The sequence below is a fragment of the Oryctolagus cuniculus genome, chromosome 2 (assembly GCF_051225735.1).
Source record: "Oryctolagus cuniculus isolate XC-2025 breed Fujian yellow rabbit chromosome 2, ASM5122573v1, whole genome shotgun sequence".
Lineage (NCBI taxonomy): Eukaryota > Metazoa > Chordata > Mammalia > Lagomorpha > Leporidae > Oryctolagus > Oryctolagus cuniculus.
Window position 1 is genome coordinate 177,008,377 of NC_142868.1, and position 13,766 is coordinate 177,022,142.

Genomic DNA, 13,766 nt, shown 5'->3' on the forward strand with positions numbered 1-13,766 from the left:
AAACTGGCTCCGTGGCCCCAGCACACTGCCAGACTCACTCAGGCCGGGCCTTCTTCCCTGCTGGCTTGTGTTAGAAGAGACGCGGTTCTGTCCAGCCTTGGCTCTGGCCGGGCGACCCCCACCCTGCAGGCCTGGGCCTGAGCGTGTCCCGCCTGGCATCCGATGGGCTGGTGTCTGTTGGGAAAGCAGGGAAGCAGTGCAGGGGGAGGATGCCCTCAGCTGGGTGAGGTGTATACTTCTGTTTGTCCCGGAGTCTGCACCTCCACCAGGAGACTGGCAGCTCAGGCAGGGCTGGCAGGTGCTCCTGGACACATGACTCTGTATACTGATCACTGTGGAGCCAAAGAATCCATTTACAGCCCTGCCCCGTACCCTGGGAACTTGCTTGTCAATATGAGAAGAAATGACACAGCCAAAATTACCAAGCTGTGCGCCTTGTACCACAGAACTGCAGGCAGAGCTGCACTGAGAGGTAGCTGAGACGAACACCGAGGGCTCCTTGTGCACACAAACCTCGAGGCCTGGCTGTGGCTGGGACGGGAGACAGACCCTGGTACAGTGTGCCTTGAATGTGCATGTGGGCCCCCTGCAGGAACTCTCAGGTCAGCTCAGAGTCCCCCGAATTCTGCCAGACACTGCTGCTCTCTGGAATCCTCCACTCCGCCTCACCCCGCCCTTTCTGTGGCTGGCAGGTGCTTTGTGTGTTGGAGGTCAGGGAAGAATTGGACACTGAGTAAACAGCACTTGGGACAAGGGCCCGGGCACCTTCCGGTCTCAGTCTGAGTTAGCTGCATCTGAGCAGTGGGCAAAGAACTGAGCAATCGCCTGTCCCATATGGCATAAGGCTGGATTTGAACCTGGAGTCTAGAATGCCTAAGCTTTGGTATAAGCTGGTCTGGTACTGTATTATGTTTAGAAATGTCTCCTCTAATACAGATATCCCATTCTGTTTTGTCCATTTGCAACCTCTTAATAAGACGCTGGTTTGCAGAGGACCATTTGCTACAAGAATCTTGAATCCTCATTTATGTTATCCTCACGCAGTGTGTGGGCATCATTGCCTCTGATTCCTGCCTTCCTGGTAGCAGGAAAAGCTGAAGAACAAAGGGAAGGTTCAAACTCTGATTTTCAGTACTCACCTAAGAATTAACCTCAGTCCCTCAAAGACAAAGGGAATGATGTCTTAGGAACCCCCCTGGGACGTAGAGGACGAAGGATGCTATAGTGTTTCTTCCTCTTTCCTAAGCATTTGTCAGCGGGCCCCCCTCACTTCATCCTGGAAGGTGTGAGCAGATTTGACATCCAACAAGGAGAAGCAGGTAAGAAATCAGAATTTTCCTGGGAAGCCACTGTGTCTTGGACCAAGTAGATAGATGCCCATCTGTACACCAGCCCATAATCCCCCATTGGGCTTCTCCTGCCTGGAGAGATGATCTCTCCGTGGGCGTCTTTGTGGCATGAAATGTCATGGCAAGGATTGACTACATGGAAATTGTGTGGGAGGGAAGGGCTCACATGACATCCAAAGAGGAACTCAAGACCACACAGTCCTCAGCGGGGAAGAGGAGAGAAATCCGATGAGGGCTATAGGGTTCCCAGCATGCACAGGGGCTGAGCAATTTGAGCAAAGAAAAATAGAAATCTGGTTACACCACCAGCCGTTTGCCTATCTTGCTCAGAACTGACCCACTGAATCCTTTCCCCAGTGCTATTTCAAAGGGTAGAAAACTATTACAATCTGAATATCCATAATCCAAAAATCCAAAATTCAAAACGCTCTTAAATCCAAACTTTTTGGGGGCTGGCGTGATGCCACCATGGAAAATTCCACACCTGACGTGACGGATTGCAGTAAGATGCAGCTGCACTACAGATGCTGTGTAACATTGCCTTCAGGCTGTGTCTAAGGTACCTCGGGAAGAAAAGGGTGTTTCATGTTTAGACATGAGGCCCATCCCCAGGATATTTTCTTTGGGATATGCAAATGTCCCAACATCCAAAAGCTAGACATTGCTGCTTCCAGGCATTGCAGATACGGGATTGAGAAGGAGCTGTGCAGACCCTGGAGACAGGGACCTGTGAAATCCTGGGGAGGGGCTTCCAGGTGTGGCCAGTCAGCTTCCCGTGGCTCTACCCTTTTCCAGGAGACTGCTGGTTCCTGGCAGCGCTGGGCTCCTTGACCCAGAACCCACAGTGTCTGCAGAAGATCATGCTACACCAGAGCTTTTCTCACCAGTATGCGGGGATTTTCTGCTTCCAGGTACGTGTACCGCTTCCTGCACGACCAGGTTCTCTGTGAGCACAGGGAAGTGGCAAGAGGCAGGGTGAGTCTCATGGCCTGGCAGCTGGAGAGAGGAGTGGGGGAAGTCCCGTCTCTACAAGGGACTGGAGTTTATGGTCTGACAGCGCATGGGCAAGAGGAGAGTCGCAATGTTTTCGTGCAAATAAAGAGAAATGGCAGAAACAATTAGCAAGAGGAAAGAGCTGTTGGTCAAGAACCCTGCAGCCAGCACTGAACATTTGTCTCCAAGTCTATTTCTGTGCCATAGTGTGTTCTGTCGATTACAGGGGCTTTCTATGAAGCTGCAACACCTCACTGGCTGAGTTCCCCTTCGTTATTCATTACTCTTTCCTCAAAAAGATCTTCTTAATTCTTGCACATTTATTCTTTCATGAGCATTAAAAAACCCTTTTGTCTAATTAAAAAGAAGCACCATTATGATGCAGAATAGAAGAGCCTTAAATGTATGTATTAATTTGGAAAAAATTACTGTTTTATTATTTTAATTATTCCTTTCCAGAAACATGGTATATCTTTATATGTATTCAGAAGTAGTTTTATGCCCTTCTATAAAATGTTATAGTTATGTTTTCATATTGGTGCTGTGCCGTTCTTTGTAAATTTATTCTCAAATATTTTATGATTTTGTACCGAATGTGAATGAGGTTTTATGCCTCTCATTTCTAGCTTGATGTTGCTGGAAAATAGAAAAGCTACTACTTATGTATTTAACTCTATCCAGCTACCTTACCATTTTTTTAATTAGTTTTCCTTTTTTTCTTTACTTGATAATATCTGTAAGTAAAGATAATTCTGTCTCTCATTTTAATATTTGTAAAATCTATTTTGTTCCTTTGTCACATGGGAAAGAACCTCAGTATTCTGTTTTTTTTTTTAAAGATTTATTATTTATGTGAAAGACAGTTATGAGAGAGGGAAAGCCAGAGTGAGAGATCTTCCATCTACTGATTCACTCCCCAGAGGCAGCTGCAGCCGGAGCTGGGCCAGGCTGAAGCCAGGAGCCAGGTGCTTCTTCTTCCAGGTTTCCCACATAGGTGGCAGGGTCCCAAGCATGTGGGCCACCTTCTGCTGCTTTTCCCAGGCCATAGCAGGAAGCTGGAATAGAAGAGGAGCAACGAGCACTTGAACCCGTGCCCATGTGGGATGCCGGTCAAGAGGGAAACCCTGCCTTCTCTGGCTTTTAGGAACATACTTTCTTGACATTCTGTTCTTTCCATACACTGTTGGATTCAATGTGCTGGGAGTGCTGTTAGCATTTTTACCTATATCATGCATGAAATTGGTTTCTAAGTGATGTTACATTTATCATGTTTGAATTACACTAATTTTAAAAAATGAACTGATTATGCATGACTTTTTAAATATGAAGTAATTTGAATAACAGTTGCTAATCCCTGATGATCTGTTTTGTGAAAGTAAGATTGACCATTGTTGAAGGCCTACCTACTCTTCAAATGTGATTTCTTTAACTCTCTCAGTGTATTCAGCTATGGGTCTGCCTGAGCCTCGTATTTCTACTTGAATGAGCTCTGGACATTTATGCTTTACAAGAAAAAAACTCCACTGTTTCTTCTGTGTTTCCAAATGTACTGCCATAGAGTTCCACGTACGATTTTCAGAGGGTTCATTCCATCTTGTAATCTATGGCTAAGCCTGCCTTCTCAGTCACAGTGCTAGATGTTCATTTTTCCACTTTTTTTAATCCAACCAATTGATATTACTAATTTTTTTAGCAAATTAACTTTGGTTTTCACTTTTCTTATTTTTTTGAAATTTTTTCTAAATAATTAATTTTATTTTTATTCTCTTATGTTCTCCTGGTTAATTTTATTGTTTGTTTCTTTCCTTAAATTGCACATTTAATATTCTTAGTTTTTTCTCAGTAATATAAGGCTTGTAATTTATCTCTGAGATCTTACCTGTAGCCGTTGGTTTCGATATAAATGACTTCCTTTTATCAATGTTAAGATGTTGTGTTTTAGTTTCATTTTTTTTCTTTCACATGGTGGTTGTTTCTTTTATGTTTATTTCATTCTCAAGTGATTAAGTTTGCAGAGAGTAATATTCCAGTTGCTGGGTTTTCATTTTATTAAAGTATGGTCAGAGAATATAACTTATACAATGTCTGTCTCCGTTTGGGGAAATTATTAAGTTATTTGTATTTGTGGCCGCGTCCAGGACAGCTCCTGTGAGTGGCTCCTGGATGCACAAGAGATGCGGACCATCCACTTGTTCGTCAGTTTCGTGTAGGGAATCAACACGTGTTCTGGCTTGCAGCTGGCATCACCTGCGCTGTCTGTTTTGTCTCAGCCTCATTTGCCTGCTTGCTGTACCAAGTTCTGAAACAGACAAAGCTGCCCCTCATGGCTTTTCTCTGGAGATCCCTGATGCTTCCAGACCTTCCGGCCAGCCTCTGCCTGTGCTCTTCTTTGCTGGTCAGGGGGTTATGATCTTGCCATCTTCTTGTCGGCGTTGTAAAGCTTGCGTAGGGTCCCCACCTGCTGCGCTTACCTTGCTTTTGGCCACGAGTTCATGTTCTCCTGCTGTCATCTTGGCACCTTGCCCTCATACTTCCCTTCCATCCTTGGCTGAGCCTTTCCCGTCGCTGTCATTTTCCCAGTGTGATCAGTGTGTTTCTTATACATAAGTATGTAAGAAGAAACTGAAAAGTCACTAGCCGCCACTGTTTCTTCCCTTTCCTCCTTGTCTTAACACTTTTCCTCTAACGTCTCCTCCATGGAGAGAAGCAAGACCTTCAATCACCTCCTCAGATGACAGGAAGTCTCACTGGCTTGCCCTCGAGAACAGGTCACACTCAGGCGTGCAATTCTGGGATCCCGTTCCTTTTCCTCGGAAGTCTGTAAACGTTGCCCCACTGTCTTGTAGTATCTAACAGTGCAGAAGAGAGATCCAGAGTTACTCTGTTCTCCTGACTTTCAGCATGGGCTTCCTGGCTGTGTGTCTGTAAGAGATACCCTCTCTCTCTCACTCTCTCTCTCTCTCTCTCTCTCTCTCTCTCTCTCTCTCTCTGTGTGTGTGTGTGTGTGTGTGTGTGTGTGTCTTTATGTAGTTCAGGAGATTCTCTAGACTCTGTCTGGATATATGTCTTCTAAAAACTCATCTCATGGGGCCGGTGCTCTGGTGTAGCCCGGTAAAGCTGCTGCCTGCAGTGCTGGCATCCCATATGGGTGCCAGTTTGAGTCCAGCTGCTAATGGCCTGGCAAAAGCAGCAACAGGTGCCCCAAGTGCTTAGGCCGCTGCACCCACATGGAAGACCCAGAAGAAGCTCCTGGCTCTTGGCTTCAATCTGACCCAGCCCTGGCTGTTGCGGCCATTTGGGGAGTGAACCAATGGATAGAAGACCTCTCTCTCTCTCTCTCTCTTTCTCTCTCTCTCTCTCTCTCTCACTCTGCCTTTCAAATAAATAAATAAATCTTTTTTTACAAAAAGAAAGAAAAAGCAAAGAATCTCATCTCACTGGAATTCAGCATTTTCAATCTGAAGACCTGCCTCCTGTTCAGCCAGGTTTCCGTGCCTTTATCCTGGGCTCCCACTTTCATCATGTTCTCACTTCCTGTGTGCCAACATGTGCATCCTGATCTTCCAACAGGTGCCCGGGTGCTGCTGCTGCTGGTCTGAGGACCACACTGCAGGAGCAGCTGAAAGGCTCCAGAGCTGAGCTGTGTCCGAGTCTGTCCCGGGGCTGCCAGCATAGTGGAAGTTAGGGAGGTGGTTGGACAACCTAAGGCCCAGGTGGGACACACTGTCCTCTTCCGCACGTGGTCCTGCAGAAGCGGCTGTGGTGCTGACCTCTGCGACCTCTTCTTGTCCCTGTGTGCTCTGGCCCTGTTTCCAGAAAGGACCCAGTTCCTAGTGCACCTCAAAAGCTCTGTCAAAAATGCTTCTGACAGCCTTATCAGACCCTTGGGTAAAAGATGGCACCAGCATGGTTCTTGGGAGTCTATAGGCATTGTCCAAATGCCAGTCCTCCTCACCCAGAGCCAGGAACCAGGACACATAGGTCAGTAGTTTCATTCTTGGCCACAGTCAGGTCAACTGCACCTTATCTGGAATGGAACTCTTACCTGTGCTCCCTTTGTGTAGACAGAGCAAGCCTGGTCCCCGTTATCAGGGAGGAGAAGAGAGGGGAGGAAACCTTTAGAGGAAAACCCACCGGAAGTGCTCTTTCAAGCCAGGACTCTCTCCCTCTTCCTCTCTCTGTCGCTGTCCCTGTCCCTATCCTCCTCCCTCCCCCACTTTTTTTTTTTTTTTAAATTTCCTTGTGTATACTCTACTAGAATGGCAAAGCACTTTCTACATAAAACATTATCATTTTCCCATTACTTCAAAGCAACCCAATAAATAACTTTACAGTGAAAGGGCCTGAATGAACTCATTCTTGATGGCCAACTGTGCACCAGATAGCATCCTGGGCGCTGAACATCCCAGCTGTTAAAGACACGGGCCCCCTTCTCAACACTGGACTCTCACCCTCACAATCTCAGCCGACTCTGCTGTGGCCCTTGGGCCAGCTCCTACTCTTACAACCAACTGACAGATGCAGAAGCTGAGTCACAGAGAATCAAGCGTCTTGCTCAGCATCTGTTGTTTGGGTGATAAGAGGCAACACCAGAATCCAGCACAGTCCCATCAACGACACCGTCTACTGTATGTTGCTTCAGAATTCAGCAGGAAGTCCAGATGGTTCTTCCAGGACCCCACTTTGTAGGAGCTGTGTCCAGGCTTCCGGGTGATCTCCCTCCCAATGCCGTCCCTGTGACCTCAACCTCCCCTGCCTCCGCACCTGCCCAGAGAATGTTGAGTCCACGGCTCTACTGCGAGCTCCTTCAGAGCAATGGCTCACTAGTGAGGGTGAGATCATCTCCGTGGCTGTCTCCGCTGACAACGCCAGCTCTTCTCTGGAAGTGTGTCCTCAGCCGGACACACAGCCTGGCCTCTGGGGCGTGTGACTGTGTGAAGGTCATGTGCATGAGAGGCCACATCCACCCAGGACTCTGCAGCCCACCTGGCGCAGACTTGCCTTTCTCTTTTCTGATGCCCAGTCCTGAAGCCAGCGCAGGGGAGGCCAATGAAGGGGCACAAGAGGCTGCTTTGTCATGCATTGCCCTCCCGGGCAGTGCCTACCAGGTGACCCACCCCGAGCTGCACTCTAAGGTTGAAAGCAGTCTGCTCCGGTGAGGGGCACCTGCTTCTTCGGTGCTCTTAGTGGTGGCAACGCCATCCAGTCTCGTGTCTCAGCTGTGACAACAGGGCCAGCAGGCGGAAGGTGGCCGCAGGGAGGCTGTCACTCTTACTCTTCCCAAGCTGGCAGCATCATTTTGCCTCCAGCTCCCCACCCCCAAGCCCGCCTGGGGGTGTCTTCCCTAGATGCTTGCTACATGCTTATACTCCGCCTCCTTCCCCAAGTCTCCAGCTATGCATGGCCATCCTGCTCCTCCCCACCCCCTGTGGTTGGCTCGCACTCCCCGTCTGCCCTATGTGTACATCTCGGTGCTCTCGGAGGACATGCCCACGTTAGGCCACAGCGAGTAGCGAAGCCCAACTAGAACCCAAGTCTCTTCTGCCCTGTCTGTACTTTCCTCGGCTACCTTGGCCCAGGGCTCACTCTCTCCCTCTGCCAGAGACCCAGGCATGCCTCTCTTTCTGCCCAGCAGCCTGGATGGCATCTTGTTCTGGGTGAAGCTGGTGTGGTTTTCTTCCAGATGGAGTTGAGGGTGCATCCGTGGTGTTGGGGTGCAGGAGTTGGGGTGCGGGAGCTGCCCCACCTCCACTGAGGCATCTGCCTATCTCTCTCCAGTTCTGGCAGTGTGGCTGCTGGGTGGAAGTGGTGGTGGATGACCGCCTGCCTGTTGTGGACAAGGCCTGCCTCTTCGTGCGTCCTCGCCAAGGCAACCAAGAGTTCTGGCCCTGCCTGCTGGAGAAAGCCTATGCCAAGTAAGTATGGCACCCTCAGCCCAGGCTTCCCACGCCAGCCCTGCTGGCCAGCATCTCAACCTGCCAGGCACTCTCGGCCAGTTGGCCCTGCAGCTCCCCACGGCTCTCCCGAATGTAAGCAGTGCCCCCTCGTGGCATCAAAGCCTTTGCCACCTGGCTGAGCATCCTCTGTGAACAGTTACCACCTCGAGGGTCAGCACTGGGGCCACTGAGAGAGGCCAGAGGCACTGAAGAAAGGGGCAGCACTGCAGTGACCAGATAGAGATGCAGAGACAATGTTATTGCCAGGCTGGCGTATGACTGCAAATGCAATTCAGTTATTTCCTCGTAGTCAAGGTGTATGTGAATACAAAATCCTCCGGGGTTCAAGTCCACTGTATAAAATAGTATAGAGTTGCAATATAACACACATGTCGCCTCTCTCATACTCTACATCATCCCTACATTACTTAAGGGTACCTAATAGAATGGAAATGCTATGAGTAGTTGTTACTCTGTATTGTTCAGGAAACAATCACAAGGAAAAAAATGTCCATGCATGTTCCATATAGAGGGAGTTTAAGAAGCCGTTTTTGATCTGCTGTCAGTTGAAACGGCAGATGCAGAGCCAGCAGATAGGAAGGCGCACCGTGCAGTCTCCTGTTCACGTCGCATGGCAGGGCAGAGCGGTAACCAGTCCCGGCTTTCTGACTCAGACAGAGTGAGGCTGAGGCTGAGTCTGCAGGGAGCACTGGCATGGAGTGAGGCCTGGAAGGGCGGGCACAGTCTCAGCAGAGGCAGAGACGTGTAGCAAGAGGAAGCCTCGGGAATGGGACTGATTCACGCGAAGCCACAGAGTGAGACAAGTCATGCTAGGGCGTGGATTCAGCCGCTACCTGCTGCTGCTGGCGAGCTCCAGGGTTTATAGCATCCCAGGCCACACCTATTGCCTAGACTTCTGAGATTCCTTGTGTTCAACAGATGTCCACTGAGTGCTTACTCACACGCAGCATTGAGCATAGCATTGGGGCAGACACTCCCAGGGGTATGTGTGCACGCATGTATGTGCATGTGTGTACATGTATGTACGTATGTGCACATGAGGGGGGTGGGATAGATGCTGTCATAAAGACCCACGCAGGTGATGAAGAGATGCTGAGCCTTTCCATAGTCAGCAGAGTGCAGATTAAAAGAGGACCGAGGCATCCCGCTTCCCCCAGCAGGACCCCCACCGAGCCAGGGGCCTCATGGCCTCTCCCCAAAGCCCCGAAGCCCTGTGTCTCTGGATTCTGCTGCCCCCTGGCCCAGCCTGTGCTCATTATGGGATTGCCGTACCAGACAGCGAGTCAGACTGGGCAAGCTCAGGTCAGAGCCCCGTGGTTCCAGTAGGCTGTGGCCAGGGCCATGAGGCTAGCGAGCCAGTGGCCTGTGGAAGGGAATGTCTCCCTCAGAGTGGGGCTGGGTGGCAGGCAGGCACTGTGAAGGACCCATCAGGGCAGAGAGATCATGGCCAAGCACCACACAGAGTCACATCCTTGGAGAGAGAGAGTCAGAAGTTGCACAGGTCACTGTTTCCAGCCCCTGCTTTCCCATAAGGAGAAAGCTGAGCCCCCAGACAGTGACAGGGCGCAGGCGTGGGCAGTCAGCCTGAATCCACCAAGCCTCCACTCACTGCCTGGGAACAACACTGACCACGGCTGCAGCCCTGGCGAGGGTGGCCCTGTGCCCCATGGGGTTTTGACGGCACCGCTGGCCACTGTGGTCCCTGTCCCGGAAGTCATAATTTCAAGAGTAAGGGGCCCGAGACTTTCCCTGGGTTCTTTCCTTTGAGGCAACTTGAGTGTCAAGTTCACGCCCACTTCCAGTGTCAGGAAGAGCTGGCCATTGGCTTTGAGAATGAGGCCCTGAGAACAGCCAAGGTCACTGAACCCATGCATGTGTGTGGGGAGGTTAATTGACTCCTAAGCAGCAGACACAGACACGGCCGTTAGCTTTGCAGTGTGGGTTCAGCCTGCATCACTCAGGGCCCTGCTTTTCACTTCTGGAGAGGGGACAGCTTGGTGGTTCACTGGAAAATGAGAAAGCCTCTGGAATAAAAGGATGACGTTGACCCCATTTTGTTAACAACTGACCTAAAGCACTCATTCAGCTTGAAAAGAAATGGAAAAGTAGACATGGCATCCGCATGCCCCAGCCTCAAGGAATCCAGTGAGGGATAAAACCATCCAGCTCTCTGGAAGCTGTCCCCCATCTATCCCAAGAGGGAGTTGCACCACGCAGGGGAGACTCCAATGCAACTCGGGACAGCCCGGCAGAGCCGCACGGGCCTCCAGCTGCCCAGAACCTTACCTTCTTCTGTGAAAGACCCAAGACTCTGGGGCTCAGGGAGGTGAGCCGACTCACCCAGGGTCACGCAGTATTTGATGCCAAGCTGGTCAGGTGCTTTCCCACCATTCCTTGATCAATCTGCCCTACTGAGAAGGGCTTCTTGGTTTGCTTCCTTTGGAACTTGGTGTCTGGCACATGGGGAGACGTGGAGGTCCCATCTGTCCCCCTGCAGGTTTGTACTTTTGCCCCACTGGTGTGGGCAGCACTTGCATGAACACCTGGACCCTACCTGCTCAGTTGTCCTCCTGCTTGGGGAGCGTGGACATGAATTGGCCGAGTCTGTTGAATGTGGGGGGAGAAAAACTTGCATGGGGATTTTTTTAAACCCCCTCCCCCAAGGTTGGAACATTGAGAGGAGAATGGGGATGATGGCCCGGTTGGCTGCACATCCACCTGCCCGGATAATCTGCAGAGCGCAACTGCAGTACTGCATCCTGCTGGCCACCCCTGCCGTGGATCCCAGCACTGCCCCCTGCTGGCCACCCCTGCCCTAGATCCCAGCACTGCCCCCTGCTGGCCACCCCTGCCGTGGATCCCAGCACTGCCCCCTGCTGGCCGCCCCTGCCCTGGAATCCAGCACTGCCCCCTGCTGGCCACCTCTGCCCTGGATCTCTGCACTCCTCCCTCTTCTTCATCATGGCTGGGCCCACACTCCCCACATATCAGGCAGAAGCAGGGGACGAGGACCAGACTCTATCAGAGTTCCCCGCTTCAGGTGCTGTGCTTGCTGTCAGCCAATGGAGCTAAGAGTAGTCACCCGGCTCCCAAAGCACCAGCAGGACAGAGAACTTGTGTTTATACAGCGGAGAGAGTGAGAGCTCCTTGTCCACAGGCCAGCTACTGCCACGATGGGTGTTATGGGAACTGTGGATAGACAGAAGGCGCCAAAGGACATGGGCAGGAAGCCGGTGGGCCATGAGGGGTGGAGGTCATTCCCATTGACTGTGGTCACTGCAGAATTATGTGTGTACAAGACCCTGCAGGAGGCTCAGACCCTAAGGCAGTGTCTATGATGTGGCAACCGGGGATGGTGCCCATGGCTGCCTTTCTAGAGCTGCTCTGGCTGCTGCCAGATAGGGCCTCTGGGTGTGTCCCCAGGAAGGGACTGTCACAGTGAGCAGCAGGTTGTACTGGTAGGCTCTGGAGTGGTTCCAGAACCCCAGTCCTTGTGAACTTCCAGTACCCTCAGCAAAGCTCTCAGGTTTCCAATTTCAGAAACACACACATGGAGAGAGAGAGATTTCCCAAGTACTGGTTCACTCTCCAAATGCACACGTACATGTGTATGTGTGTGAGTGATGGAGCTGAACTGTGGCTGAAGCCAGGGCTGAGAACTCAGCCATAATCTCCCACATGGGTGGCAGGAACCCAATTCCTTGAATCCTCACCCCTGCCCCGGGTGTATATAGCAGGAAGCTGGGTATGGATCCCTGTACTCTGATGTGAAACTCGTGCACCTTAACTGCTAGGCTAAATGCCTACTGCAGCACCATGCATTGAGGACCAGGAACCAGAATCCAGGAGCATCAAGGAAGTGGAGCAGTGAGACCCAGCAGGCCATAAGCGTGGCCAACCAGAGGCTCTGCCATCGGCTGAGTCAGTGCTCCTGCAATCAGAGCCTAGTGCCAGCCATAACCTGAGTCAGAAGGAAGGAGAGACAGGACGCTAAGGTCTGCAATCAGCCCTAAAACAAGTTGGTAGAAATCTGTCATGTGGTACTTGCTGTGGCCATGTCCCTTTGTCCTGTGCAACCTTGGATTTCTTTAATAAAACACTTCTTAGGGCTGCTGCTGTGGTGTAGCAGGCAAAGCTACCGCTCGTGACACACCGGCATCCCATGTGGGTTCTGGTTCATGTCCCAGCTGCTCCTGTTCTAATCCAGCTGCCTGTTAGTGGCCTGGGAAAAGCAGAGGAAGATGGCTCACATGTGTGAGCCCCTGCTACCCACGTGGGAGCTCCTGGCTTTAGTCTGACTCTGCCCTGGCTGTGGCGGCCATCTGGGGAGCGAATCAGCAGATGGAAGATCTCTCTGTCTCTCCCTCTCTGTGTGTAATTTTTACCTTCAAACAAATACGTGAATCTGAAAAATAAAAATCAAAAGGCGGCAGGGCTGGTGACTGGGAGTCCTTGGAGGGCAGAACATACACCCTGCCTGGTGTCTGGCACACAGTCAGAGATTAACACTGCCACCAATCAGAGCAGATGCTCACTGTAATAGCATCCAGTATTGGTGTGCATGATGCTGAGCAAACCCCATGAGGCCGAGCAGCTCACCCAGGTCCCACGGCTAAGCCTGTGGCGAGGCTGGGGCTCGACCCCTGGCCTGTGACTCCAGCACCTGTACTGCCCACCTCCACACAACGCTGTGCTCGTGGGACTGTCTAGTTCTGGAAGGCCAAGGAAGCGAGGCAGGGAGGAAAGTTCTGGTCCCCGCATGGGCAGCAGACTGCTGGAGTCCCAGATGGATGAGCGGAAGGGGTGGCTGTGCTCCTAGTGGATCGGTAGTTCCTCGCCCAGGAAACGTGCAGTCAGTGCAGCCTCCTCCCTCCCCGGAGACGGTCAAAGCGGCAAAAGTAGCCCCCTGTGTAATCCGACTTCCCCCTCCCAGGCTATGTGGATCCTATTCCCACCTGCACTACGGCTACCTCCCTGATGCCCTGGTGGACCTCACGGGAGGAGTAGTCACCAACGTCAACCTGCACTCTTCCCCTTCTGACTTGGTGAGGGCAGTGAAGATGGCCGCCAGGACTGGCTCCCTGATGACCTGTGCCACGCCGAAGGGGGTGAGTCGGCTGCAAAGCCGGGACTTGCTGCTTCCTTGCAACCAGGAGCGGTAGATTCCCAGGTGACTGTTGGGGAGAGGGGTTGTGTGGCCATCTACTGGGGAAGGTGGCTCCTTTGGATTTTGTCTCGAGTTTCCGTGGAGCCCTGGGCTCTCTGATTCTCACTGGCCCCAATGGGAGGGCAAAGAGGCACACCTCTGCGTTATCTGAGTCTGTCTGAGTCACCTGGCTCCCTGTGCATGGGGACCGTTCTCACACTCTTTAAGCACGTGGTCCTTGATTCACATGTTCCTGACCCCAAATGCCACTGGAAACCCAGGATGCACTCAGAACCCAGTTACAGCACAAGGAGGGAGATT

General features: G+C 51.4%; 1 protein-coding gene across 3 annotated transcripts in view; it reads left to right on the forward strand.

Moving 5' to 3' along the window:
- Positions 1-13,766, forward strand: part of LOC100346950 (calpain-13) — a 137,717-nt gene that overhangs the window by 89,188 nt on the left and 34,763 nt on the right. For all 3 annotated transcript variants that reach the window (XR_016229505.1, XR_016229506.1, XM_089326590.1), the window contains 4 exons: positions 1,247-1,319; positions 2,145-2,260; positions 8,121-8,257; positions 13,233-13,407. Coding sequence is in view for 1 of the 3 variants with exons in the window: in XM_089326590.1 (XP_089182716.1) it covers positions 1,247-1,319; positions 2,145-2,260; positions 8,121-8,257; positions 13,233-13,407 (501 nt within the window). In the remaining 2 variants the exon portion in view is untranslated. The remainder of the gene's footprint in view (positions 1-1,246; positions 1,320-2,144; positions 2,261-8,120; positions 8,258-13,232; positions 13,408-13,766) is intronic.